This window comes from Rhinopithecus roxellana, chromosome 5, assembly GCF_007565055.1.
Source record: "Rhinopithecus roxellana isolate Shanxi Qingling chromosome 5, ASM756505v1, whole genome shotgun sequence".
NCBI classification, from domain to species: Eukaryota; Metazoa; Chordata; class Mammalia; order Primates; family Cercopithecidae; genus Rhinopithecus; species Rhinopithecus roxellana.
The window spans coordinates 87,927,916-87,955,276 of record NC_044553.1 but is presented as its reverse complement, the minus strand read 5'-3'; the positions used below and the strand labels follow the sequence as shown (position 1 = coordinate 87,955,276).

At 43.1% G+C, this 27,361-nt stretch overlaps 1 protein-coding gene across 9 annotated transcripts; it reads right to left on the bottom strand.

Moving 5' to 3' along the window:
* Positions 1-87: 87 nt before the first annotated feature.
* Positions 88-27,361, bottom strand: MAX (MYC associated factor X). Of its 9 annotated transcripts, none has more exons than XR_750183.2 (6): positions 27,118-27,361; positions 26,359-26,385; positions 18,566-18,673; positions 2,870-2,993; positions 2,303-2,387; positions 88-1,627 (listed from the first exon to the last, which is right to left on the bottom strand). XR_750183.2 is itself a non-coding variant. In XM_010383712.2 (5 exons), the coding sequence occupies exons 1-5, from the start codon at positions 27,151-27,153 to the stop codon at positions 1,440-1,442; spliced, it is 483 nt and encodes a 160-aa protein (XP_010382014.1). In that variant the 5' UTR covers positions 27,154-27,361; the 3' UTR covers positions 88-1,439. The 9 variants fall into 9 exon arrangements, 7 of the variants coding, with proteins under 7 accessions (XP_010382014.1, XP_030786418.1, XP_030786419.1 ...); XR_750182.2 differs by having other exon boundaries at positions 1,225-1,627; positions 2,287-2,387; XM_010383712.2 differs by lacking the exon at positions 2,303-2,387.

The following is a 27,361-nucleotide window of genomic DNA, read 5'->3' as shown; positions in this document are numbered from 1 at the left end:
CAGGCTTTCACTGAGACCCTAACAGCTTCCAGAGGGGTCTCTCACCAACCTTGGCCTTAACAAGGGCAAGAAGACACCACCACCAAGAAGGATAAAATAAGTTTTTATTTATAGTCTTATAGTAAAGGGGGAAGCCTTAACTTGCAAGACAATTCTTCGGCAGTATGTACAACATACTTTTTATTTCCATGGAATGGAATCAAACACGAATAGAGACTACAGAGTATACACTAGAAATCAGCAAATGCCAGGAACGGAGTAGGAAAAAGACAAAGAAATGAGGCCTAAACACACAAAACCCTTCACTGGGATCTGTTGACCACAGCCAGAACCAGGGCTGGATCACGCAATGGAGACAGGTTCCAGGACAGTAGGAAAGGAATTGGGGTGAGGGCTGGGAAGGGTCCGCACTGGGGTGCGGGTTTAGTACCAGGTAAATTGCTCTTGGTATTTACATACAAAATCAGTTGGCTCTATTTCTTAGAAATACACACAGGAAGAAAGAAAGATTTCATCATTACTTTATGAATCTGTCGCTTTGCAAGACCGACATCATCAGAAATAGGTACAATTCACTCAGATTCAAATTTAAGTAGCAGGAAATAAATATCAAAACATCATCACTGGCCCTCAATACAAAACCTCTATGCCACCCAAAACACCCCCCCGTCCCAACCCTTAAATGGCCATTCCCTGGTGGCTGCTGCTTCACTGCTGCCATCTCCCATACATACCACAAGAGTGTCACACGGCCCTCCATGAGGCTGGCACCGCAGGCTTAAACAGCTGGCTGAGAGAAGCAGGAGTGAAACATGCCAGGGACTCTGTGCTGCGAGTCTGTCCCCACTTTCTTTTTATACCACAAACTTCTTTAAGAATCTGGTCTTTCAATAGGAGCGATACATAGCTTTTTAGAAAAAGGAAAAAAAAAAAAACCCTTAAAAAGGAGGAGGGTTCATTCTGATTACTCCAAACCGGTTATCTTCTCAAAGTAGAGCAGTTCAGATTCACAAAGTCTATCAGAGGTGAGGGCAGACCAGGAGGCCGCCTAGGTAGGGCAGGCGTCCTCCAGGCATGTGCCCGGCAGGACTGGAGGAGATGGTAGGGTGGGCAGGACACTATGTGCTCAGAGGTCTGGCCGGCCGTCTGTCCTCCACAGAAAAAGCTGCCAAGTTGGGGTGTTTTGGTTTAAAAATTCCTGGTGGGGACAGGGAATCCCTGAAGGGAATACGTTAAAAAAAATATACAGTGGAAATGGGGAAGGAGAACAAGAGCTGTTGTCCAAGAGCTTCTACGTAAAAATAAAAATTTAAAAAAGAAAAAGGGAGAAAGAGAAAAACAGAGTCTTTTAGATGCTTCTGAGGGTTCTACCGATGAACTGAAAGGAGGATGAGACGATGGAGACAGACAGTTTTTATTGCTGGCCTGCCCCGAGTGGCTTAGCTGGCCTCCATCCGGAGCTTCTTCCTGCTTTGGGGCTCTTCAGGCTCAGACTCCGAGCTGGAGTCTGAGCCCCCATCGAAGGCAGAGATGGTGCTGCCCTTGGCGTTGGTGTAGAGGCTGTTGTCTGAGGAGGGGTAGTTGGTCTGCAGTTGGGCACTTGACCTCGCCTTCTCCAGTGCACGGACTAGAAGGCAACCAAGGGAGTGTGTTACTGCCTTCTGGAGACTTGGGGAGTAACCGAGTCTCAGACTCAGGGTCCAGCCTGTTCTTCCTAAGGGCTTGCTTGTTGGCCCCTGAGGCTCAAGATGCTCAGAAGTACTCCCTTCGGGTGGCTGTTCACTCACACACTTCATTTCCCTCCCGCCTTTCCCAGCTGAACCAGGGAGCCAGCGGATACTCTGCAATCCCACCCAACCCCGAAGAGAAGGCTTGTGATGTCACCGTCCTGCCGTGGAAGCCCCTGCGGAGAGACTGGAGCGTGAGCTCCCTGTGGGATGTAGAAGTGCAATAACAGAGGAGAGGCTGGCCCAGGAGCATGAGGCTCCACAAGGTGTGAGGCCACACAACAGTAGAAAAGGATGACATAAGACATATCAGCCAAAGAACAGTTTTGGCTTAGCTCTCGTGTACAAGATCCACTTGAAATGACAAGCTGGACACTTGGAAGCAAGTCACCAATACACATAAAATACCTGGGCTTTTCCAATAGCCCCTACATGCAGGCTGCTTGGCCTAGTAACCAACCCACTGACACCACCCACTGCCCATCTCTTGGTTCAGCTCAGCTTGAGCCTGGAATGTCAACCTATTTATTTTATTTTATTTTATTTGAGGTTTTCTAACCCAGGTGGTTACTTGCATTTCCTTTTACTTGCATCTTCCATGAGGGAGGAAGAGAAGTGAATTCCCCAGGAACAAACAACTTGATCAGCTCTCGCTTTCCCCTGTGGTTGTAGGAAAAGGCGGGTGTGAGCATTGAGAACAGCATGGGCCTAGCCCACAGGCTGCCCTGATTGGACTACAATTGACAATGGGGAGGGCTCACTGTCCTTGAACACCTGGACTCTGGTACTTACATAGCACATTCCACTCTAAGGACCTCAAAGCTCTTTTCAGACACCTGATGCCAGGTGTGATCCCTACTGCAGGCAGAGCACCTGAGCCCCAAGAAGGGGAGAGGTCAGGCCAGAAAAAATACAAGTCTCCAGAGGTCCAACTTCCTAGCTTCCACTGTCTCCTCACTGGCACCTCAGGTCCTTCCTCAGGATGGCTCTAACACTCAGCTACTCAGGTCCCAAGAAGCAGGACCAAGCCTGCTTCTGAGCACATACTCCATGACTGGCTCTGACTCTGCAGGCCCAGGTGCCAAAGCCTGACCCAGCCAGAGCACAGCAGGGCCAGCTGCCCCACGAGCTTGGGTGCTCACCTTGCTGCTCCAGAAGAGCATTCTGCCGCTTGAGGTCGTCAATATCTTGCTGGTGTGTGTGGTTTTTCCTTCGCATATACTGGATATACTCTGTGGCTTTGTCTAGGATTTGGGCCCGGGATGCCTGTGGCAATATGAGAAAAAGCACAGGGGACAAAATAAAAACCGAATCCAGGCAGTGAGGGAACCCGGCCTGCAGCAACTGCTTGGGTAGCTGGAATCAAGAGGATAAGGTGGGAAAAGGTTGAAGAAATACAGTAATGGCTACTGTAGGCCTTCTTTTTTTGTTGTATTTTTTTTTTTTGAGACAGAGTTTCTCTCTTGTTGCCCAGGCTGGAGTGCAATGGCGTGATCTTGGCTCACTGCAACCTCCGTCTCCCAGGTTCAAGTGATTCTCCTGCCTCAGCCTCCTGAGTAGCTAGGATTACAGGCATACGCCACCACCCCCGGCTAATTTTTTTGTATTTTTAGTAGAAATGGGGTTTCACCATGTTAGCCAGGCTGCTTGAACTCCTGGCCTCAGGTGATCTGCCCACCTTGGCCTCCCAAAGTGCTGGGATTACAGGTTACCCCGTGCCCAGCCTGTTTTTTTTTTTTTTTTGGAGATGTAGTCTTGCTCTGTTGCCGAGGCTAGAGTGGTGTGATCTCAGCTCACTGCAACCTCCACCTCCCGGGTTCAAGTGATTCTTCTGCCTCAGCCTCCAGAGTAGCTGGGTACAGATGCATGCCACGTTGCCTGGCTAATTTTTATATTTTTAGTAAAGATGGGGTTTCACCATGTTGGCCAGACTGGTCTCAAACTCCTGACCTCAGGTGATCCACCCACCTCGGCCTCCCAAACTGCTGGGATTACAGGTGTGAGCCACTGCATCTGTGAAGGCCTTCTTTGTGATATACAAGGTCCCAAGTGCTTTACAGAGCTTACCTCACAAGCATAGTCTCAGAAGTAGCTCTACTAGGAACCCAAGGATCAGAGAAGTATACCAGTTTATTCAAAATCACCAGCTAGACAGTGGCATAGCCTGGATTTAAAATCAGAGCCATCTGATTCCTGAATTGTACTCCTCTCATCCCCTCTGGTTCTTTAGGTTGCTTTAAAGTCTTTAGCTTGGCTATGTCTGGAAACATTAAAATACTACTTAAATGAAAGCTTTAGGTCACTCATTCTGCTAGGGCCTGGCTTGAGATGGGAATGGGTACAATGTGTTTCATCAAGACCCAAGATTCCAGCCAAACTCTGAAACCATTGTTAACTATTCCCAACTGAACGATGCTGTGTCACTATTTCAGCTTTCCTGGCTAAAGAGACTTTCATAAAAGCTGTCGGTGCTTGATGTCAACACAGGAAGAGCATGAAATTGGGCCATTTCAGGAAACAACCACACCTCTACAATGGCTGTGGGTTGCCTGGGTACTAGTAACATGGATGTCATGTTACTGTGCCCCTAGACATCAAACTTGTCTGGGAGATTCTCTCCAGGCTATAAACATAGCCAGAGTTACTTATGGCCAGGCAGCCAGCCAAACTGGTAGAATAGTACAAAGCCAAGAGAAGCCCAAGGCAGGGTAGCCTAGTAGCTTAAGTATGGCCTTCCAGCCAGAGGCTCCTGAGCAGCCGAAAAGCTTCTTACCCAGGGTAGGGAGTGCTTGGCAATTCTATATTACAAGCGCAATGGGTCCTAAAGAACCAGAACACAACAGCAGGAGAAAGACAAAGAAAACATGTACACCATGGCTAGCAAAACCAGATCTACTCATATTAAATCCTAACAATCTCAATTTATAGACCTCAGTTTGGGCTGCGTTTCAGAAAGGTTTGTAAGGCCTGTGTTTATTCAAAAGTCCTCACAAGTACTAGAATTTCCAGGCTTTCCTCTTATAGCACCTTAAGGTAATTTCCTCAAGGAAACTGTTCATAACCAACCATTTTTATCAGGTGCAAATTACGTACAAGGTACTGGGCAGATACTGTGGGGAAACAAAATGTATTAGTCATGGCTTCTTTGCCCCAAAGCTTACTTACTATCTAGTTGAGGAGATAAATATGTCTATACACAGACAAATCACAGGGCAGTGCTGACAAGCGTAACCTGACTAGCAGAGATTAGAGATACCACGGGAAAGATGGCTTCTGGCTGGGGTGAATACCTACTGTGTGCCAGGCACTGGCCTTGGTGCTGCATGTGTGCATGCAATGCGCTCCTATCTAAAACGGTGAGCCCTGTGTTAGACCAAGGTGGCGTTTGTGGGAAAAGGTCACTCTGAATAGGGAGAATAGCACAGGCAAGGTGGGATGGGGAAAAAGTGAGATGCGTTTCTTTAGTTGAGTCAGTCAGCTTATATAGAAGGAATGAGAATTCCTAGCCTAGCAATGGATACTTCAGACACTGTTTCCCATTTCTGCAAAGGGGCCTTATTAGGGTTTGATTATTACGTGACAAAATGGGGTGGAAAAAAGAAGGACATAATTAGAAGTGACTAATTAAAATGCCTTCCTCTCTGGATACTGGAGATGGAATGAAAAATGATTAGTATTGATGAGAGGTGGTAGAGTGGTGAGGAAGAATTTGGGAATTTGGGGACAGAGGAGTGCTCTACATGCTTCTCATTAATGGGTTCTGTGGCTGCAGACACATTTCTCACCTTGCCTATTCCTCATCTGATTAGAAATTCTCTAAGACCCCATCTAGCCCTCCAAATTCTACCCTTTCCATCACTGATGTAATTGCTATGCATATTTACATCCCTCTTTTTAAATTTGCCTATGTAAAAGCTGTTTTTTCAACTAACAGTTTCCAGAAGGCAACATTAGCTCCTAACTACCCATGTGCATCTGGGACAAGGGAAAAAATGCACAATCTCTGAAACCAGAGAGCACTTGCAAATGTTCAGTGATAACTTTTAATGAATGACCAGACTGAGTAACAGCCTTTGTGTTACCAGTTTCTCCTTCAAATATTTATACATGAAACCAGGGAATTAGGATCAAGAAGTGAAAAGTGAGCAATAAGCACAGCAAAACAAGCCAGAAGAGAGAAAAAGATCTGTGGGGGATGGCAGTTTCCATTTCAGGGCTAGTTTTTGGATGAAGATAAAATTCACGGATGTTCAGAACATAGTGTCTTTGGAACAAGAGGAGGCCAAAGAAGGCTGGATTGGTTCAAACCCAGAATGAGGCCTTCAGAATGCTAAGCACAGCCCTTCCTCCATCCTCTGCTGAAAGCAGAATTGCCCCAGGTCACTTAGGGTGCCCTGATCCCTCAGCAAGTCCAAAAGAATGGTTCAGAGTTAACTTTATTTTACTCTTCCCAAGGAACACAACAAGAATTAAGATCCAACAAGAAAAAAATTTAAAGCACAAAATATAGAAATACCCCAAATTTGCATGTGCATATAGTCCAGGGAAGAAAAAGCAAAAGGCTGAAGCTAAAAATGCTAGACTCACCTGCAATCCTCCACTCCCATCTTTCCACTACATACGAGATCATGTTGCCAATCACAGCATGAAGGTGGGGGCAAGGCCATTCCTTGTCTTTATGAGCTTATAATATGTGACTAGTAAACACGAAGCCAGCAAGAAACCCTGGGATTTATGGCATGGACTATGGAATAACCCTGGGCTTTCAGTTTCTGTTTTCTGAAAATTGCTCTAAGTCAGCTGAGTCAACTGCCTATCTTCATGTGAGTATGACTGATCAGATAGAACTTGGTAAGTCAACATGTCCACAGAACAAGTGCTGCCTTGGGTACTCAGTAAAAACCTGAAATTATTTCTCCTGCTAGTTTTTATAATTAGCAGAATTATCATTTTGATTCTGTCTTTGTGAACACAAATGGCTCTTTAAATGGTTTGGATGGAGCCCTGAGACAGGGTGGATGGTGGCTGAAGGGACTGAAGAGGTAGCCAGGCCTCTCATGCAGCCATGTGAGTAAACGCAAAGGGCTCAGCAGTCCTCTCTCTCACCTCTGGGAGCCACACAAAAGGATGCTGGGTAGCCTTGCCAGAACTTGCTCCAAAGCCATGGCTGCACACAGCAACACAAATGACAATGATGATGATGGGGGTGGTAACAATGGCAGCAGCTAACACTTACTGAGTACTTACTAAGTGTCAGGCATCCTCACACAACCTTCTGATGTTTTCCCTATTTTATAAATGAGGAAACTGAGACACAGAGCTGTAATTTACCCAATGTTTTGTAAACTAGTAGGAAGTTGAGTCAGGATTTGAATCCAAGCCTCCAGAACACTGATATTTTGGGAACACAGGGGAAGCTATGGAACTAATTTAAAAAGATCAATAGAATTGCAGGGACAGTGTTGTCATGGAGGGGAAAGTTGGAGGAAAAGGACCACGAAAGAGTCACCTGATTTGCCTACAAGGACGTCAATGGAAGACCCTAGTGAACGTGGTTTTCTTGGAGGGGTGACAGCCAAAGCCCAATGGTAAATTGTCTCTGCACGGGTAACAGGTGTAGGAATTGAGTTGCAAGTAAGCCAATGATGAAGACTAGTCTTCAAAATTTGGTTGAAAGGTAAGAAGTAGGCCAGGTGCGGTGGCTCATGCCTGTAATCCCAGCACCCTGGGAGGCTGAGGTGGGAGGACCACTTGGGCTCAGGTGTTGGGGACCAGCCTAGAAAACACAGCAAGACACACAGGCTCTATAAAAAAAATCAAAAAATTAGCTGGGCATGGTGGTACACAAATGTGGTCCCAGCTACTTGAGAGGCGGAGGTGGGAGGATCTCTTGAGCCCATGGGGCTGAATCTGCAGTGAGACATGCTTGTGCCAACACACTCCAGCCTGAACAACAGAGTGAGACCCTCCATCAAAAAAAAAGTGAAAACCAGTAGTTTGTAATAGCAGGATAGCAGCACTGAAGGAAGGTTATTTTTCTTTCTTTTTTTATTTTAAAGACAGGTGAGAATTAAACAGGCTTCTAGCAGAAACACATTGAGAAGAAAAGCCTTAAGATGCAAGCTAGCTTGGGAGAAATGACCTAACCATCTGGTCTGGAGGGTGGAAGTGGAAGGTTAGGTGGGGGATGTCAGCTTCCCACAGTACTGCTGGCTTCATTACCTTTTGGCAGCCCAGAAGGATAAAAGCAAAATGAAGAATGTAGAAGACCCAGGGTGTGGCAGAGGGTCTGGCAGGTTCCTGTCCCTCCTACTGTTTATGCTGCAGCTGCATGTCCATTTGCATTCCCTCCCAAGGCAGTAAGCAGACAGAGGGGAGGGCAACCCTCTCAAGCAGAAGCGCCCACTGTCAGACCTCTGCTTTTGAACAGCATCCACCCACTCCACACATCACACCAAGAATCGACTACGTATGTCACAAAAGGCCCCAAACCCAAAAGATGTGGATTCTAAATAGAACCATTTAAGGCCCCAAATGACTCCTGAAGTTGTTAGCACTGATGCTTCAGATGAAGTCTAAGGTTATTAAATCTCATTTAAGGTAATGGTTCTCAAAAATGTTCAATGTAAGGCAAGAGTTCCAAACATTTCTGGAGTTATAAATCTTATCACAGTAACTTGGATTTCTGTAAAAATTCAAGTTGTTTTAGAAAGTGGGTGGGGAGAGGTGAGGAAAAGAACAGTAGTGCTAGATTGTTAACATTAGGAACACCACTGCCCTTCCGTAGGGTCCCAGTGCTGACGTGAGAAACAATAATCTTAACTCTACTGAACACTCTTGCTCTTCAGTGCCAAAAACAGATGCCAGTGGGCTGATGTTACAGCTGTCTTGTTTCCCTAAGAACCAACATGCCGTATCTGGAGGGATGAAAAAAGAGGTACTGCTGGACTCAACAACTGACATCTGTTTTATTTTTCACTAGTTATTTTAGAGAAAATGAAACAATTTATTTTCTGAAAACAGTGTAAGCTTTTATACATATGAAGGTAAAGGGAGGGCCCAGGGCTAAACTGGTGTACATTTCCATGTGAATAAGCCATCTTTTGAAAACCAAAACGAAAGAATATGCACAATAAATCTGGATCCACATTAAACTAGTTCATTCAAAAATGGAACCCCATCAATGCCAGCAAGGGAGCCTGGAAGGTTGTAAGGTCAGAGTCAGCACAGACCCATGGCTCCTTGAAGGCTTCCTGCTGCCAGGGCCTCCCCAGCCACAGGACCATTTTGTTGATCACCAGGGAAAGCAGAGCTATCAGCCCTGCAAGCAGCTTAATTAAAGCCAGGAGTAAGACATTTGTTTAAGGGGTCAAAACAATTATTTTTTAAATCTTTCATTATTTTTTCTTGTGCCCTTGGTAGCTTGAAATGAAGGCGTGGCATTTCTGCATCGAACTTTGACGATGAAGGACAGGAGTACACAATTTCCAAAAGAGGAAATAGAGCTAGTTAGTAAACATGTGGAAAAGCAATTAATTTCAGAAGTAATAAATAGAATACAAAATTACTAACCTTTGTTTACTGAATTAGTCACCCTCTTCCAAAAAAAAATTCCAGTGATAATGAAACTGGTACTCTCAAAACACTACCAAAAGACTACTCTAGAATTTGCTTAAAAAAAGAAGTGGAAGAAAGAGGATATAAAAACAATCTTCTTGGAAAGCATTTTGGCAATACACAGAAAAAGGTCAGATGCTCATACCCCTCAACCCAAAAATCCAACTTCTTGGAATCTACGGAAATGGCTACATATACAGAGATGTCCATCACCATATTAATTATAAATTTTAAAAACTGAATGCAGCCCCAATTGCCCAAAAGAAACATGCCTAATGACTAAACATGAGCACACTGTATGACCTGGGGGAAAAATATATTATGTAAAAGCAGCAAGCTATAAATAGCACTTTCCCTGTGGGAAGCATGTAGATGAAGAGACCAGGAAGGAATACACAAATTGATAACACTGTATTTCCTTGCTTCTTAGACTCCATCAATAAATCCATGGATTGAACAATAGCAGCTTTTGGGGAGAAAAAAAGGAGGCAGGTTTCTTTTCACATCCACTCTAAGATGATGACAAATTCAGTCACATTAAATGGGGCAGCGGGGTACGGAGAGTCTATTTTTGGATTATACTATCTGATCTGATAGTCACTAGCCACATATGGCTAATAAACATTTGAAATATGAGTACTCGGAATTGAGATGTACTGTTAAGTTGAATTTAAAGACTTGGTGAATGAATAATTTTAAATATATTGATTACATGTTGAGATCATATTTATTTTTGAATATTAGGCTAAATGAATTATATTATTCAAATTTTCACCTGTTTAACTTTTTAATTGGTTCTACTCGAAAATTTTATTTAAGTTACATTTAAAATGCATTTGTGACTCACACTAAATTTCTGTTGGGCAGCATTTGTCACAGGATCAAAGAGAAGGCTGTAGTTGTGTTACAGGAAGGAAGGACTCATGTTTTTTCTTCTTACCATTTTTCTAAAGTTTTTGCAACTTTGTTGGAGAAAAAAAAAATGCTAAAGTCAAAGCCTGGTAATCAATCCCTATCCTTCTGAATCTCAAGATACAAAAAATGTTAGGTGAAGAGCTCTCTAGTACTCCTGGGGGAGTGCGACCTCTCCCACTCTGTATGACAGTCTCCCAGAAGGAATAATTAGATTCCTGCCCTACAGGAGCATACCATTTAGTTAGGTGATAAGATAATCACAGAAATTAGGGAGACAGAGGAGAGGAGAGGTCTCACAAAAGGCCACAGAGGTTCATGGGAGGGTTCTAAGGGTGGGGCAGTATTTGATATGGGTCTCTAAGGCAAGGAGCTGGAGACTGAGGGAAAGGAGGAACTCAGGCAGGAAATAGAGGACAGACTGCACATAGATCTTGTGAGCAGGGCTCATCAATATGGAACCCCCAAGTCACCTGGGCAGTGTGGCTGGGGTTGGGCCTTGAGAAAAGCAAAGAACTCAGATTAGCTGAGAATGAAATTCCTGAGCAAACAGAAGAGGGGTTGATATGGTTTGGCTGTGTCCCTACCCAAATCTCATCTTGAATTTAACTCCCACAATTTCCATGTGTTGTGGGAGGAACCTGGTGAGAGGTAACTGAATCATGGGGGCTGGTCTTTCCCATGTTGTTCTGGTGATAGTAAATAAATTTCATGGGATCTGATGGTTTTAAAAATGGGAGTTTCCCTACACAAGCTCTCTTTGCCTGCTGCCATGCATGTAAAATGTGACTTGCTTCTCCTTGCCTTCCACCATGATTGTGAGGCCTCCTCAGCCGTATGAAACTGTAAGTCATTAAATCTTTCTTTTGTAAATTGCCCAGTCTCAGGTATGTCTTTAACAGCAGCATGAAAATAGACTAAATACAGTACATTGGTACCAGTAGAGTAGGGCACTGCTGAAAAGATAACTGAAAATGTGGAAGCAACTTTGGAACTGGGTAACAGCCAGAGGTTGGAACAATTTGAAGGGTTCAGAAGACAGAAAAATGTGGGAAAGTTTTGAACTTCCTACGGACTTGTTGAATGGCTTTGCCCAAAATGCTTATAATGATATGGACAATAAAGTCCAGGCTGAGGTGGTTGATGGAGATGAGGAAGTTGTTGAGAACTAGAGCAAAGGTCACTCCTGTTATGTTTTAGCAAAGAGACTGGCAGCATTTTGCCCCTACCCTAGAGATACGTGGAACTTTGAACTTCAGAGGGATGAGTTAGGGTACCTGGAGGAAGAAATTTCTAAGCAGCAAAGCATTCAAGAGGTGACTTGGGTGCTGTAAAAGGCATTCAGTTTTTTACGGGAAGCAGAGCATAAAAGTTCGGAAAATTTGTAGCCTGACAATGTGATAGAAAAGAAAATCCCATTTTCTGAGAAGAAATGCAAGCCGACTGCAGAGATTTGCATAAGTAATGAGGAGCCGAATGTTAATCCCCAAGACAATGGGGAAAATGTCTCCAGGCCATGTCAGAGATCTTCACAGCACCTGCTCCCATCACAGGCCCAGAGGCCTAGGAGGAAAAACTGGTCTTGTGGGCTGGGCCCAGGGTCCACATATTGTGTGCAGCCCAGGGACTTGGTGCCCTGCATCCCGGCCACTCCAGTCGTGGCTGAAAGGGCCCAATTTAGAGCTCAGGTTGTGGCTTCAGAGGGTGCAAGCCCTAAGCCTTGGCAGCTTCCACATGGTACTGAGCCTGGGAGTGCACAGAAGGCAAGAATTGGGGTTTGGGAACCTCTGCCTAGATTTCAGAGGATGGAGTATGGAAACACCTGTATGTCCAGGAATAAGTTTGCTGCAGGGACAGGGCCCTCATGGAGAGCCTCTGCTAGGGCATTGCAGACAGGAAATGTGGGGTCAGAGCCCCCACATAGAGTCTCTACTGGGGCACTCTCTAGTGGAGCTGTGAGAAGAGTGCCACCATCCTGCAGACCCCAAAATGGTAGATACACTGACAGCTTGCACTGTGCACCTGGAAAAGCTACAGACACTCAATGCCAGCCTGTGAAAGCAGCCAAGAAGGGGGCTGTACCTTGCAAAGCCACAGGGGTAGAGCTACGCAAGACCAAGGAAACCCACTTCTTGTATCAGCATGACCTCTATGTGAGACATGGAGTCAAAGATCATTACACAGCTTTTAGATTTGACAGCCCTGCTAGATTTCGGACTTGCATGAGTCCTGTAGCCCCTTTTTTGACCAATTTCTCCCATTTGGAATGGCTGTATTTATCCAATGCCTATACCCCCATTCTATCTACGAAGTAACTAACTTGCTTTTGATTTTACAGGCTCATAGGCAGAAAGGATTTGTCTTGTCCCAGAAGAGACATTGCACTGTGGACTTCTTAGTTAATGCCGAAATGAGTTAAGACCTTGGGGGACTGTTGGCAAGGCACGACTGGTTTTGAAATGTGAGGACATGAGATTTGGGAGGGGCCAGGGGCGGAATAATATAGTTTGGCTGTGTCTCCACCCAAATCTCATCTTGAATTGTAACTCCCACAATTCCCATGTGTCGTGGAAGGAACTCGGTGGGAGATAATGGAATCATGGGGGCAGGTCTTTCCCACGCTGTTCTCATGATAGTGAATAAGTCTTGCAAGATCTGATGGTTTTAAAAACAGGAGTTTCCCTGCACAAGTTCTCTCTCTTTGCCTGCTGCCATCCATGTAAGACATAACTTGCCCCTCCTTGCCTTCCGCCACAATTGTGAGGCTTCCTTCCAGCCACTTGGAACTATAAGTCCGTTAAACCTCCTTCTTTTGTAAATTGCCCAGTCTATGTCTTTATCAGCAGCATGAAAACGGACTAATACAAGGGTGTACAGTAACTGGAGGGTTAATGGCAGGAAGGTGGTGAAAAAGCCGGTGGGCAAGCTGGGTACCTTATTTACAGAACATGGAATACCAGTCCTTACCTAAATGGGCAATGAAAAGCCCTTGGAGGTTTTCAGCAGCACGCAAATAATTTATAAGAAATTAAATGCATTTACAATTGCTGAGCCTGGAGCCTAAGGGAGACGTGGGCAACTATGGGCAACAATTTAAGATGTAGAAACTTTAAAAAGATAATTGCCCAAGTTGGAGTCTGGCCAGCTAATATAACCTTAATGAGTAATGAGAAGTGGATAGGACTGTGGTTAACATTTCATGTAAAAGATAATCCCTCCAGCAGCTCAGATATGCTATAGACACAGGTTACCAAATGAACTGTCAGCCTTAAAACCATCAACAGGAATGAGCCATCTCTCAAAATAATGTGGCCAGGGTGATGGGGGATTCCTCCCCTCAGTTAATAAACATTCACTATGCTCCCTACTATGTGCAGGCACTGAGGGAAGGAATATAACCAAAAGGAGACATTTTCCCTGCCTTCATGGTACTTATTATAGTGTAGTGGCAGCAGACAGTCATTAAATAATCACACAAATATATGTAAAACCACATATATTAAGTATAATATATAAATGTGTGCACATAAAAGTATAAATGCTATGACAGCCTTTATCCTTAAGAACCATGTTCCCTGCCATAAACAAACTACTAATATTTGGTTTCAACATCTACCTGTTAAGAAAACCAGACTTTAATGGAAATGAAACTGAGATTAACTCAATGTAAAGCTCTTATCTGATGCTCAGCATGTTATCTCATTATTGTTAATTGTTAGGTGTAATCCTCTTTCCCAACAAGAGAGCAAGACCCTCAAGGGTAGACACCATCTATTATGTCTTTGAACCTCCATAGCACTCACAGAGTCTCACTTATACAGTTAAGCATATAATGTTGACTGTTGCTGTTTTCTTTAACGGCTGAGCAGCGTGCTCTTTCCTCTGGCTCTCTTCACCACCACAATTTACTGAGAACCTACTATGAGCCAGAATCTCTGATGGGAACTGAAAAAGGCAGTGGCCTCAAATTCTCATCTTGAAATCAAGAAATTCTGTTTCTGTTTATTTTCATTTGAAGTTATATTCTCTCTCTTCAACACAGCTCTCCCCATAAGGGAGAAATGCAGAGCTCAACTGCCTGAGAGAGCAATGAGTTTGATAACAACAGGCACTGAGGGAGGGACTTAAAAAATGAGAAATTTCTATAAACCACTGTAGAGCTACAAATGGCAATGATGAAAATAACCTACTGCTAAAGCCATCCATGATAAAGAGACAGTGTGATTGGTTATAATCATTCTGGCTCAGGTACTGGGGCTTACGAGATGGAGGACAGAATTATACTCCCATGTAAAGGCAAAATGATGGGCTGGCTATCAGGTCTTGCTCCCCAACATAAATACGGTGAGCTCAGTGCCAGTGAACCATTGTGTAACACTCCCTAGTACCCAAGCAATACTTTCTGTAAAAGTAACATCTCTGTAAAAGAAAAAAAAAAAAAAAATGGGGCCACAGTTGACAGCTGATCTTGCCCTCACTCCATTACTCTGGTTGGCTGGCTGATGGTTCTAATTCCATCCTATTGTTCCCAGTGGGCTCCATGTACAGTGGAGAAACTGCAAGGAACACAAAAGACTCCAACAATAGAGTTCGAGGGTCTACTTGTTAACGCTGGGACCTATGGCAAAACCCAAATGAACCACCAACTGTAATGGTCTATTTTCTTGGGCTCAGAGCAACTATGTGAACTCAGAAAGAAATTACAGACTTTAAATGATCCTTAATACCCTGCACTTCAGTGTTACCTACATATGCCACCTCAGAGGAGAGTATTTTTATAGTAGCTGTGGTATGACACACTGCCAAGATTAACAGGCCTATCCAGGGGAAGCTCCCAGGACAATGACAAGATATAAGTAAGCAAGATTTCTTTAAAATATCCTTAAACTGTTTACCCATATGGTACAGGAAAAAGATGGAACTTGGCAATTAATTGGCAATCCTGAGTTCTAGCCCCTGTCCTGCTACAGATGGGATAATGATCTTGAGCCTGTTAATAACACTGACAGGAGCAATAGCAGTAATAACTGTCTAATAACAGTACCATACCTTATACAACTGCTGTGTGGATTTAATTTTACATTGCAATACAGTGTCAATTATTACTGATTTTTTTCCTCAAGAAAAAGGTAATTCTTTATTTATTTTTATTTTTTTGAGACAGGGTCTCACTCTGTCGCCCAGGCTGGAGTGGTGCCATCACGGCTCACTGTAGCCTGGACCTCCCAGACTCAAGTGATCCTCCCACCACAGCCTCCCAGGTAGCCAGGACTACAGGTAAGCACCACCACGCCCGACTAATTTTTGTATTTTTTGTAGAGACATGGTTGTGCCATGTTGCCCAGGTTGGTCTCAAACTCCTGGGTTCAAGCGATCCACCTGCCTCAGTCTCCCAAAGTGCTGGTATTACAGGCATCAGCCACCACGCCTGGCCAACCATTTTTTAAAATGTTTAATTTATAGTAGAAATACAGAAAACAAAGGGTAAATAGAGTTTGGGTCCCACATTTAAAGCCTTCTTTCTTTTTTAAACAAGTATTCCCTCTTCTTGGTTAGGATCCAATTCAATTAATATATTGCTTTCTCTTTAAAAAACAAAAAGCTTACACATATGACAGATAATCCAAATGCTAAGGAAGAAGTCAGCTGGAACATAAACATGCTTAAGTCAAAGGAGACTGGAACACAGAGAGACCTAAATTTCCCTTTAAGAATCTAAGGTTCCCAAACTTCACATGGTAAAATAATCATCTCATGATTATTTACATAATGTCATAACCTTAATTACCACAATCTAAGAATGAGCCCATTTCCTTTGGTTCAAATATCACATTTTAAAAAACGCCACGTTTAGTGAGAACTCATAAGTCTGAGGGACCAAAGTATTCTGTTAGACTCACGACACCTATGAAACAGTGCTGGCAGCTTGCTTTTTAAAGAGGAAGAGGTTGAGAGCTTATAGACATTTCCTTCATTCACTGTCAGTAGGACATATTTGGATTGTAACAAAGCATAGGAGGATTCGGAAATTAGAATGGTATCTAGTAAATTCTCAAACTGGGGTTGTGCTGACTGGCTCTTGAATCTGGTTCCCCTGGACCACTCCTCTCTCCTAGTGCTGCTACTTTTCTGCCAGCATCTCCTGCCACCATCCCTTCACTCATTCCACTCTAGCTACTCTGGCCTCTTTGTTTTCCCTGCCTGGCCCAGGAATGCTTACAGGTTCCTATCTCAGTGCTACCACACTTGCCTTTCCTCTGCCTGGAATGCTCATTACCAGACAAATGCACTATTCTTTGCTTCACTTTGTTCAAAGGTTTGCCAGCAACACTCTTCTTCTCTGCCATAATTAAAATTGCAACTCTTCTTCCCTATTTTTCTCCATGATACTTACCTGACATAATACATATATTTTTAATTCTTCTTTTTTTTATCATTTCCTCATCAGAGCAAGAACTCCTGTTATTGTCTGTTTTGTTTACTGCTGTATTCCCAGTATCTAGAATAGTACCTGGCAGGTAGTAGACCCTCAGTAAATATGTGTTGAATGGCATGAATGAGTAAATAAATGAGCCACAACAAAGGACAAATTATTCCCTCTGTAAGACTACCAAATTCAAACCTTCAACTTCCTTGAAGAAAGAAAGGAGAAAATATGATTTAGAATAATGTAATTATAAGGAGTTAAGGAAGAATGTTATGGCATTGTAAAACAGGCTGGATAAGGAAAAGGTATAGTTGTGATCCTATGACCCACCTCTCCCAATGTATTCAAACTTAAGAATGCCTAAGAATCATCTGACTGCTTGTTATAAATACAGATTCCCAGGCTTCCCTCCAGAAAGGCTGATTCAGTAGTGAATCTGATGTGGGTGGTCCACAATTCACCCCGAGAAACATTGCCCCAGTGCCACTCCTGGTTAGATGTGAGACTTAGGAGAAGGCAGCGCTTGTCCATATAGTTTACCAAAGCAATTTTAATGGATACTATGGTACAGGAATAAGCACCAACTGTCAACAGGTCAATGAAGCCTAAGAGATAATCTTTGGCATGTGTTTACTTTGACTAAAGGGGTGAGTCTGTCTCTAGTCATAAAGATTTCTGTGGTACTTAGTGTTGTACTCAGGAAGGTTGTTATTCCAGGTAAGTACTTTGGTTTAAGGTCATTAAATCAAGTCCACACTTAGCACGCTTAACCCATGACAAATTCTGGTTTTGCAATACCAGGTATGCACATGGCTTGTTTTGTTCTTTATAAAGTTCACATCTTCTCCATGTTTCCGCCACATGGAAAGCCACACCTTAGATAAAGGATAGAGCATATAACTTACCAGAGTGACAATATAAAAAATGAAAGCATAAGGGTTCCAAATTTGATCTTGGATAGCCAAACAAATCCAGGACCTCCACCACAGAACTAAATCAAAGTGCACTCAAAAGCAAAAATTGTTCTTAACAGAATAGTTGCTTCTTTATAAAACACTGAATCACTAAAGCAAAAACATAGGTCCTCTTCCCAGCTTGCCAGTTATTCCACTGAATTGCTGCAGACAACTATACTCTCTGTCAAGGATGGAACTAGCTGTGCAGATGTTTTCTCCAAATTCCAGGGAGTGACCCTAACCCATAGGCTTTTACTCAAAGCTTCTAATTTTGTTTTTAAAATGTAGAAACAGCTGGTGCCTAGCCCTCCAGGGAAAACGCTAGGTTTCAGAAGGGAGTGGGGAAGAATGGTTATTTTTTTCTATTTCACATGAACACGTCTCTTCACTCAAGTCTTTTGTCCCACAGCTTAAAATGCTCTTTATACGCCTTGGAAATAACAATTATTGGGGCTAGAAAATCAATGGTGCCCAGGCTGCTTTTAACATACATTACATGCATTTCTGCAAGTGCTCATTTACAATAAGTATTAACCTTGAACCACAGGAAAGAAATTCTCATGGAGGTCTAGGGTATTAACCACCTCTGGAATCTTTACTGTTATCCCAAATGAACTCTGGGCCACCCTTTACACTACAGTATATAGTTATAATTTCTTGAATTTATTACAAATAATACAAATTTATAAAGATGACTCCTACCGATATCTTACAAATAGCTCCATTATATCTGACATATTTTGTTAAGGATAAACTGGAGTAGGTAAGGCGTGTGGTGATCCTCCAAACAGTCAAAAAATAAGGCAACCATGCTACCTGAATATCTCTGACTACATTTCCTTCCCAATAGGTGAGTGCTCTCCTAAGCTCTGCAACAAGTTAAAAGCTAGTAGTGGCCAGCTACTCAGCTTTCTCAAGAGACTCACCTTCTCTCCTTGGAGTGATGGGACTGAGTCCCGCAAACTGTGAAAGCTGTCTTTGATGTGGTCCCTACGTTTTCGTTCCAGTGCATTATGATGAGCCCGTTTGTCAGCCTAGAAGAATGGGAGAAAGAACACATTAGGAATGTCACTCCTTTTGCTTGGTACAAGGTGGGTGGGGTATAGCCTGGAAGTACACGCTGTCAGCACTGTCCCTGGCGAGTGGACTGGGAAGGATTTCTCGAGGTGGGCAGTTAGGAGTCTCCAGAATTAGGCTCTGCTAAAGGGGGAGAAAGGGGTGAGCAAGGCTTGCGACAGGAACATCCAAAGTAGCTCGATGCATCCAGCTCATGCATAAGTAAAATAAAAGTTATTCAGGGGAACAAAGTGTGACTCTCCTGTAACATCAGTGGTCCCCCCCTCAACTTGCTTATGTGACAGAAGAGCCACCAGTCTGTGGTTAGGAAGTGACTAGAGAAAGCTCCAGTGGCCCCTTCTTAAGATGTGATCACCTCCACTGTAAGAGATTCCCCAGATGGGTGTCCAGGGGAAAAAAGAGTTAAGTCACTGGTGCTTCTTTCATGTGAAACCATCACCATGAGCCCCAAGCCCACTAAAAGGCACTAGTTTAAGACTTTCTCATCAAATCATATAATAGAAACTAAAATCTCTATAAAACCTAGATGCATGAATCTGAGATCATTATGACAGAGCTGATAAGATGACAACTGAATTCTGAGTTCCTGTTTTTTAAAAGTAGATCCAAGGTGCTATCCTGCCAAGGGCTTTCTCGCACACAGGCAGTGCCAGACAGGCAGTTCTTAGAGGGCACACTTTCTGACACCACATACTCAGAATAAATTCCCTCAGGCACCTGTGGCAGGTCAGGCTACTTTGGCACTATCTAAATATCCAAGTCAAAGTCTTAGCCTACTTGTAATCACAAAGAACAGTCAGCTGGAGATGGACGAAAACTGCCAACACCAAATCAGGAATCGCAAAATGCTCTGGCTTCAGGCAGAAGAGACAGTGCTGAAGAGCACGGTAAGCACACTTCAGCAGGCCCCCATCAGAGGGGTATCCCCTCCAAAAGGAACACAAACCCAAAGCAAGAGGAACTTCATCACACCTACACTGAGAATTATGGAAATTATACACTGAACATTCACCTTCAATGCACATGGTTGCATTGAGCTAACCTAGAGAGCAAGTTTGTATATGGGAAGTTCAGGTAGCTTAAATCTACACACACGGGGCCAGAAATTCAAAAAATGGAACAAGAGTAAATAACTTGGCTTAGCACAAGAATAATGCTGCCTCACATGAATCCTTGTACTAGAGAAGATGTACAGACAAAAATCTATCAAGAGTTGTGAGAATCAAAGGACTTGAAATTCTCCTGTTGTTTAATCCTAAAAGTCCTATTCATTACAGAGGAAGAGGAGGCTGGGAGCACCTGTGGTCATCTGAGTACTTCCTGGTCTCTTAAGCATAGCACCTCTTCTACAGCTCTATTGAACTGGACATAAGGTTCCCATGACAACCATGGTTCTCCACAGCATCTCTCTCTTTTGGGGGCAGATGCCTGGAGCACTTCTAAAGTTGTCCTAATCTTGTTAAGTCTGGTTTCACTGTAAAATGAATGTTTACTGAACTATAGTCACATATGAAATATTACGGAGAAGCTGAGGACAGTCAAGCTTGGAACACCAGGTAATCTGAGGCTAGAGGCAGGTACTCTGTATCATACAACTTTAGAGCAAAATTATAGATGCCTTCTAACAGTAGCATGAAATAGCTCAACAGAATTAAACCTATTTATCTAGTCCTTTTGAACTTCCTGTTGTTCCCTCTGATCATCTACATAAAGATAAGTTGGGCTGGGACTATACCTAAGGAGCTTAAAGGCCAAGAGACAACATTTGGCATGTGTCTGCAGCTCCTGTTGCTATATACTACCTAAGGTGGTTTATTTACATGCAAATTAATCGCCCATCTTTAGTCTCCAGAGCAGCCCAAGATACTCCTGTCTACTAAATCACCCTGATTCTTGGCCCTCCTCCCAGGTAAGAGCTGTGCACCAGAATTACCCACAATCCCTCCTGTTGATACAAATAAAATTCTAATTGTCTGTTTTCTTTCTGGGAGAGCCCTGCAAATCTCAAACGGCTAGAATGCAGTTGCACTTGGTTTCACGTGGACCTGCACTAAAGGGGTGGAGCTAAGTATAATCTAACATCAAAATCATCCCCACAGTGCACTACCCCCTCCCATTCACTGAGCTCTGAAAGGACTCAAATGGACAAGTCTCTCGGTTAGAGGATCGTAAGTGAACTTGGCTGTAGATCATGAGCAGAAATCTTGGCTTCTCATCTGGGGAGCCGGCCAAGTTTGAGAAGTTGGCTCAACAAGGAAAGGCAGCAGTCCACTGCCTGGTAGAAAGCCTGGGCTGGGGACTGTTGTTCTCAAAGTAGTGGATGGAATTTCTGTAGTGGTTCCAGGCCCAATTTAACTAGCAGAAGAGTGGAATCTTAGACCAATCCTTGCTGCCATGTCCATCCCTGAGCTACTACTGGAGTCAATTTTAAATCTCTCAGAGATAATGGCAAGGATGTATTTTTCTCTTCCCCAAGCTTGATTTGAAAGAACAAGTTAAAAACATACACAACTAACAAGCCTAATTCCAGGCAACTCTGAATTAAATGTTATCACTAATGTTTTGAAAGAGCACATGAAAAACATAAAAACCTTTACAGGAGGCTGAGAATTCTGTGGGAAATATTTCCAAACCACAGATCCACCCAGCCCGATAACACTGCCCGCGCCTCACCCCCACCCCCATTGGAGGACCAGTTTGCAGGCTTTATCACTGCCTTGTTAACTGTCTTTGCTTGCTGGCAACCCTTTCCGAGAGGGCCAAGATTTCAGAGTTGAAGAAGAAAAACTGGGTGAAGACTCCCACTGTAAGGCATCTAATAACCTCCCACAAATGCAAAACTGGTTTTAAAAAACAGGGCCAAACAATTGTCTTGAACAAATAAAACTCTACTCAGATAAGCCTGTACTGAGAATGATGTTCAATAATGAAAACGAATGGTACGGAAAGCCTCCTTGTGGAGTTAATTAGGCCCTATTCTAGGAGACAACAGAGGTATTCTTGGACTGTACAGCAGGCTCCCAAACATCTCCCCTATACATCCTATGGGAACAGTGGCTGGACACTGCCCACTCTTCTAGTACACTGAATTTGTACATCTGGATTTCTGCCAGAAAACCCTTCCTCCAGGGCATCCCTAACAGAAATACTAAGGGGCTATGCAGTGGTCCACAGATGCTCAACAGAAACTCCTGCACCAAATCACTTCCAGCTTTGACATCTCTGCCAAGGTTTTTATTCAGCCTTTCAGTTATATTTCTACCCAACTTTCCACACTGGTAGCCAGAATAAAAATCTTCACCTACAATTTGTCCATTTTTGACACTACCAAGCACGTGTATCTTGTGTTGTTAGATGTTGAAAGCAAACATTATTTTGTTAGCCAAGAAGTTGCTACATTGGCAGGAAGTCATCTAGGCTAAGGAGGTCTGTTGAAAATTGAGGGAAATCTCTTAAAATTATCTCCTTCCAACTTACTGCACAGAGACTGCATCTTTGTTCAAGGCATCACATCAGTCAGTAAGCTTATTTTCTCCAAGTTCTAGACAAATAGCATGTGGAAATAAACGCTTCATTATTCCAGGATGCACAAGGTTTTCCAGAACAATGCCATGTCTTGCAGGCTACCTGACAGATAACCCCACCTATAAGGGGAATCATCTCAATTCTAATATAGAAAATTCTCAGCACATAGGCAATTAGTTGCCCACTAAATATTTACTACCTTTACAAAATGTGAAGGTTGTATTTTAGAGGGAAGCTTGTGTTGCTTATGATTCTTATCAAGCTATTCTTGTTAGAGACTAAGGACACTTGAGAATACACAGACCCAAAAATCTCATCCGAAAAGATCTATTTTTTACTTCTGATAGATAAGAACAAGATAAGATTAAGTTCAATTTCTAAACAACTTAAAATACTCATTTTAATCAACCCCAAAATTATAACATAAAATAATAGGCAGGTAGGATGAGATAAACTCACCAAGCTCCCTAAAAGAAAGACATCGATTTCAATTTTCCAATATCTGTCCTGCTTGTAGCTGATTGCCTGGTATACATTTCCAACACTATCTAATGTATGTATTTGTTTTCAAACTTTTTTCATTTGGTGCCTAAAACAACTGGCGAATGTTATTCAAACAGGGCCTCATACCATAACCATTTCAGAGAAGGATGCCTTAGTCAGGAAATTTTAATTAAAAACCAACCTGAATTCTTTGACCAACGATTTCACCACTACTGGCATCTTGGAAAAATTCTTTTAGACATAAGAACAACTTTTACTCTAACACAGGCACATTTAGGAACTCACTCTGGCATTTCTGTTATCACTGTCAACACTCTAAGCAGAGAAAAAGTACATGCATTGTGCAGCACTTCTGTCATGCAACTGACTGCAGGTAAAACAGAGAGCAGTTTCCTGAGTGAATTCCAATCTCATGCTACCAAGCTTGTTCTCTTCTGAATATTCCTAAAGAAGCAAAGAGCTCTGAGAAGTTAAAAATATTTCATACCAGAAAGGTCCAGAAGCAGAATTGCACAAATCTGTTTTCAAACCCCTCATAGGCATACTGCAACTGCAACTCACTCAGGTGCCATCAAGCATGGTCACTGGAAAAAAACTTGCATTTCCTGACCAACACACTAACCCATACATTTCTTGTATACTTTCAGTCTTTCCTAAAGAAATTTCCCAAACAGAAAGAAAGCAAAAGGAAGCCCTTGCAATATAATATACCTGTCCCAGAAATTTATCTTTAAAATGCAACCTCTTCCCTCCAAAATATAATAAAAATAAGATAACATCAGTGGGATTTTGCGATGTACTGAATTTAGTAATAAGAATACTCTTTGGGGTTACTTCCTTTAACAAAGCTTACTGGTCATTGGAGAAGCTGTTTTCCATTTGTACTGAAGCAATAGAAAAAAATATTTGCCAAATCAGTTTCACTTTCTGTTAGAGTTAGCCTAACTTCCTAACTCTGTTCTCAGTATCTTACATTTCTCATGTAGTAAGGCCTAGATAATTAGGTGACATTATAAAACATACATGAATGTTTTTATATTAGGATCCACAGAACATTTTTCAAATAACTTTTTCAACTTCTTCTGTAGTCCTAAATACCTAAGTATTTGGTTGTTCATAGTCCATATCTTTTTCTAAACCTTTTTTTAAGGCAAAACTTAAGAATAGCTCCCTCTTAAATTTTAACAAATATATTTATTATCTAAAATATTAAGAAGTAAGCAGATGCATTCACAGAGGTGAAAAAATGGAATCCTTTTTACCCTACACATTCACGATAGTTGTTTGATACACTATAAAATTTGTCTAAAACACATCTGCTTTTTCTCTCCTTGCTGTTGTAATTATATTGTGCAGAGTAATACTTAGAAATCTCAACAAATAGATGTGTTAAACTAAAAACAAAGAGTCAAACCAACTTCCCTTGCCTACTCCGAAAATCAAAAGGAAAAACCCTAGCACCTTAATAGCAAACTAAAAACATCTAGACAAAACAGTGAGATTAGCATTCCAGGAAAGCAGAAACATTATAAAAATTTAATAAACAAATTTACATCAACAATCATGTGGATATTTTGAAAAGCAGAAAGCTTTCAAGAACTGTGAGCCAAAATTTCACCAAAAAAAAAAAAAAAACAAAAAAAAAACTTTCTCTTACTACGATTCAGTATAATTCCAATTCAAAGGATAATTCTGCAAAGGAAGCCTAACGATCCTTACCCTCTGTCTCTGATCAAGCCCTGGCACAGATTTTACAACTGGAGACTTGCAGGAAAAAAAAAAAGTTTTCAACAGACTAGGCCCCAAACATGAAGGATAAAAGTAAATGAAAAAAAGGAATTCAATTTTCAAATATATACGTAAGTATATGAGAATACTTCAAGGATAAATAAAACAAAACAAATTATCTTTAATGACTATTACCCAGGGATAATTTTTAAGATTTCTGGAACAACTACATCCCCGGATTTTAAGAAAATACCAGCTCTCAATAAATAAGTTTTCTTAATGCCTATTTGCTTAGACAATCTGCATAATCTTTGCTTGCTCTAATGAAGAGCAGGTACAACTGAGATGGCTTGCCTTTATCCTGTGGTTATTAAGTTCTTATACAAGAGGTATCAAAGTGACATCCTGCAAATTCTAACAAGCCCAAACAGTTGTTCCACACATCATTTTAAAAATCAGAAAAATAACATAACGCTTTGGATTTCTAATCTTTCTTAAACAATAGGAAGATCAGCCGGGCGCGGTGGTTCACGCCTGTAATTCCAGCACTTTGGGAGGCCGAGGTGGGCGGATCACGAGGTCAAGAGATCGAGACCAGCCTGGCCAACATGGTGAAACCCCGTCTCTACTAAAAATACAAAAATTAGCTGGGTGTGGGGGCATGCGCCTGTAGTCCCAGCTACTCAGGAGGCTGAGACAGGAGAATCGCTTGAACCCAGGAGGTGGAGGTTGCAGTGAGCCGAGACAGCACCATTGCACTCCAGCCTGGTGACAGAGCGAGACTCTATCTCAAAAATAAATAAATAAAATAAAATAAATAAAAAATAGGAAGATCTGGCAATACTGACTCTTCACTCCTACATAACAAACCACTGGAATTCAGTAGTGGCTGACTTTTTAGAAGAGGCATTGCTCTCCAGTACCCAAGTCCTCACCTCTTCTTTCTTTATTCTTTATGGCCCTCATGGGCATTCAAATTTTTTACCCCCATTCTACACACTTCCTACTGTTCCCAATTTCAAATATTAGAACTCTGATATACTTATTTCTCTTCCCCTCTGATTCTGATTTATTCTATATGTTTTCTTTTTTTCTCCTCTAATCTATTCATGAAAAACCCATATCACTGTCTCAGACTCGAAAGACATGAAATTAGTGCATATCTAAATCCACAGAACCATCTACTGGGAACATTAATACCAAAGCCCTAAGAAATTATTGATAACATTATATGGTCTCATCCATCACCTTTCAGCAAAGCTGTCTCTGCAATGCCACTTTTCTTCAGCTATTTTTAAATTTTCTTTACCTCTTCTTCAAATACAGAGAATCAGACCATAATAACTTTATGTGACACTTTGATGATGCAACGTTTGGCTCCTCTACATTTCCAGTTTTTGCGTTAGAATACCACGTTGTGCTAGATTCTAGGGGTCTATAGCAGTCACATGACTTGCTTAAAGGCGATTATTGCATGTGGCTTCAGGTTCACACAATTATACAGATATGGTTTAAAACCTACTTGTTCCTAAATAAATCTTCTGACCACTTTGCCCTGAAATAATACTACCACTGACTTCAGAATGCTGCATTTCTCATTTCCACTTACACAGTGGCAGCTGGATCCCCTATTTGAAAACTACAGAACAATTCAATTCTTTGCATACAGCTCCTCTTACTCACTGAACTTATCACCTGAGAATCTAGAATGATAGGATTTGCAACCCCCCCACCCTCCAGAACCAGGCCCCACTTCACCTTAGTGGTTAACATTAGTGATTTACTACAATATTAAAAGTAACAGTACGATCTCTTTTTCTCTCTGACCCCAAAAAGGAATAGAACTGAACGGAAATAAAAATGAAATGGAGAGTAGGAGACGTACCGCAGATTGAAACCTCGGTTGCTCTTCCTGGAATAGGAGAGAAAAAAAAATAGAAAATATAGAAGTTATTTTTACACTTAACATTCAATAATAAGAAAGAAAATGCCGGCGGCAGAGGAAGCGGAGGGTGGGGAGTCAGCCCGACACCCCTTCCTCCCTCCCCACCCCTTGCCCCCACCCTTCCACCCTCGGCGGGATCCGGTAGCGGGGTAGAGGGGTCCCGAGCGCCGCCCCTCCTTCCGGGATCCGACCGGGGCCAGAGGGGTCCCGGGCACTGTCTCCTCCCTGCAGAACCAGCTCGGGCATCTAGGCACCCCCAACCCCTCTCCGCCCTTCCTCGCCCCCCAGGATCCGCGGGTCACGGGAAGAGAGGATAGCGTTCCGAAGGGGCAGGTCCTGAACGCCGTCCCCTTCCCCTGGATCCGGACAATGGGATCCCGGGCGCCCCCCATCCTTGTCCCCCGGATCCTGAGCCCGGGAAGGTGGGAGCGGGAGGCCGCAGCACCCTCCCCCACGGGAGAAGGTGGGGGTCCCAGAAGCCGCGTGTCTTCCCCCCACCTCCAGTCCCAGGAGGCCGCTCCGGCCAGGAGCCGGAGGGGAGCGAGCCGGGAACGCGACGGAGGCAGTCCTGGCCCCGAGGGGAAGGGGAAGAAGGAGGCGGCGGCGGCCCGGCCCCCTCCCGCCGTCGCCCCGCTGAGAGCCCCGGCCGCTGTCCCCGCCTGACAACCCGCACGGGAAGGAAGAAGCCCCAGGACTCACGTCGCTCTCCACCTCGATGTCATCGTTATCGCTCATTTCCTACAGCCCAGGGAGCGGCCACTGCAGCGGCGGCGGGGAGGGGAAGGGGTGAAGGGGAGGGGGAAGTCACCGACAACAACAAGCCGAGTCCCCCCCCACACACACACTCACTCACTCACTCACTCGCTCTCTCACTCACACACACACACACAACACGGGCAAGAACCACCTCCTCACTGCAGCACCGGATCAACGGCGGCACGCA

Coding starts and splice junctions, on each gene's coding strand:
- MAX (XM_010383711.2), bottom strand. CDS start 26,442: ATGTTAAGTGTAAAAATAACTTCTATATTTTCTATTTTTTTTTCTCTC. Junction 18,674..26,358: donor AACCGAGGTTTCAATCTGCG/GTACGTCTCCTA, acceptor CCATTCTTCTAG/GCTGACAAACGGGCTCATCA. Junction 2,994..18,565: donor CATCACTCCAAGGAGAGAAG/GTGAGTCTCTTG, acceptor ATATTGCCACAG/GCATCCCGGGCCCAAATCCT.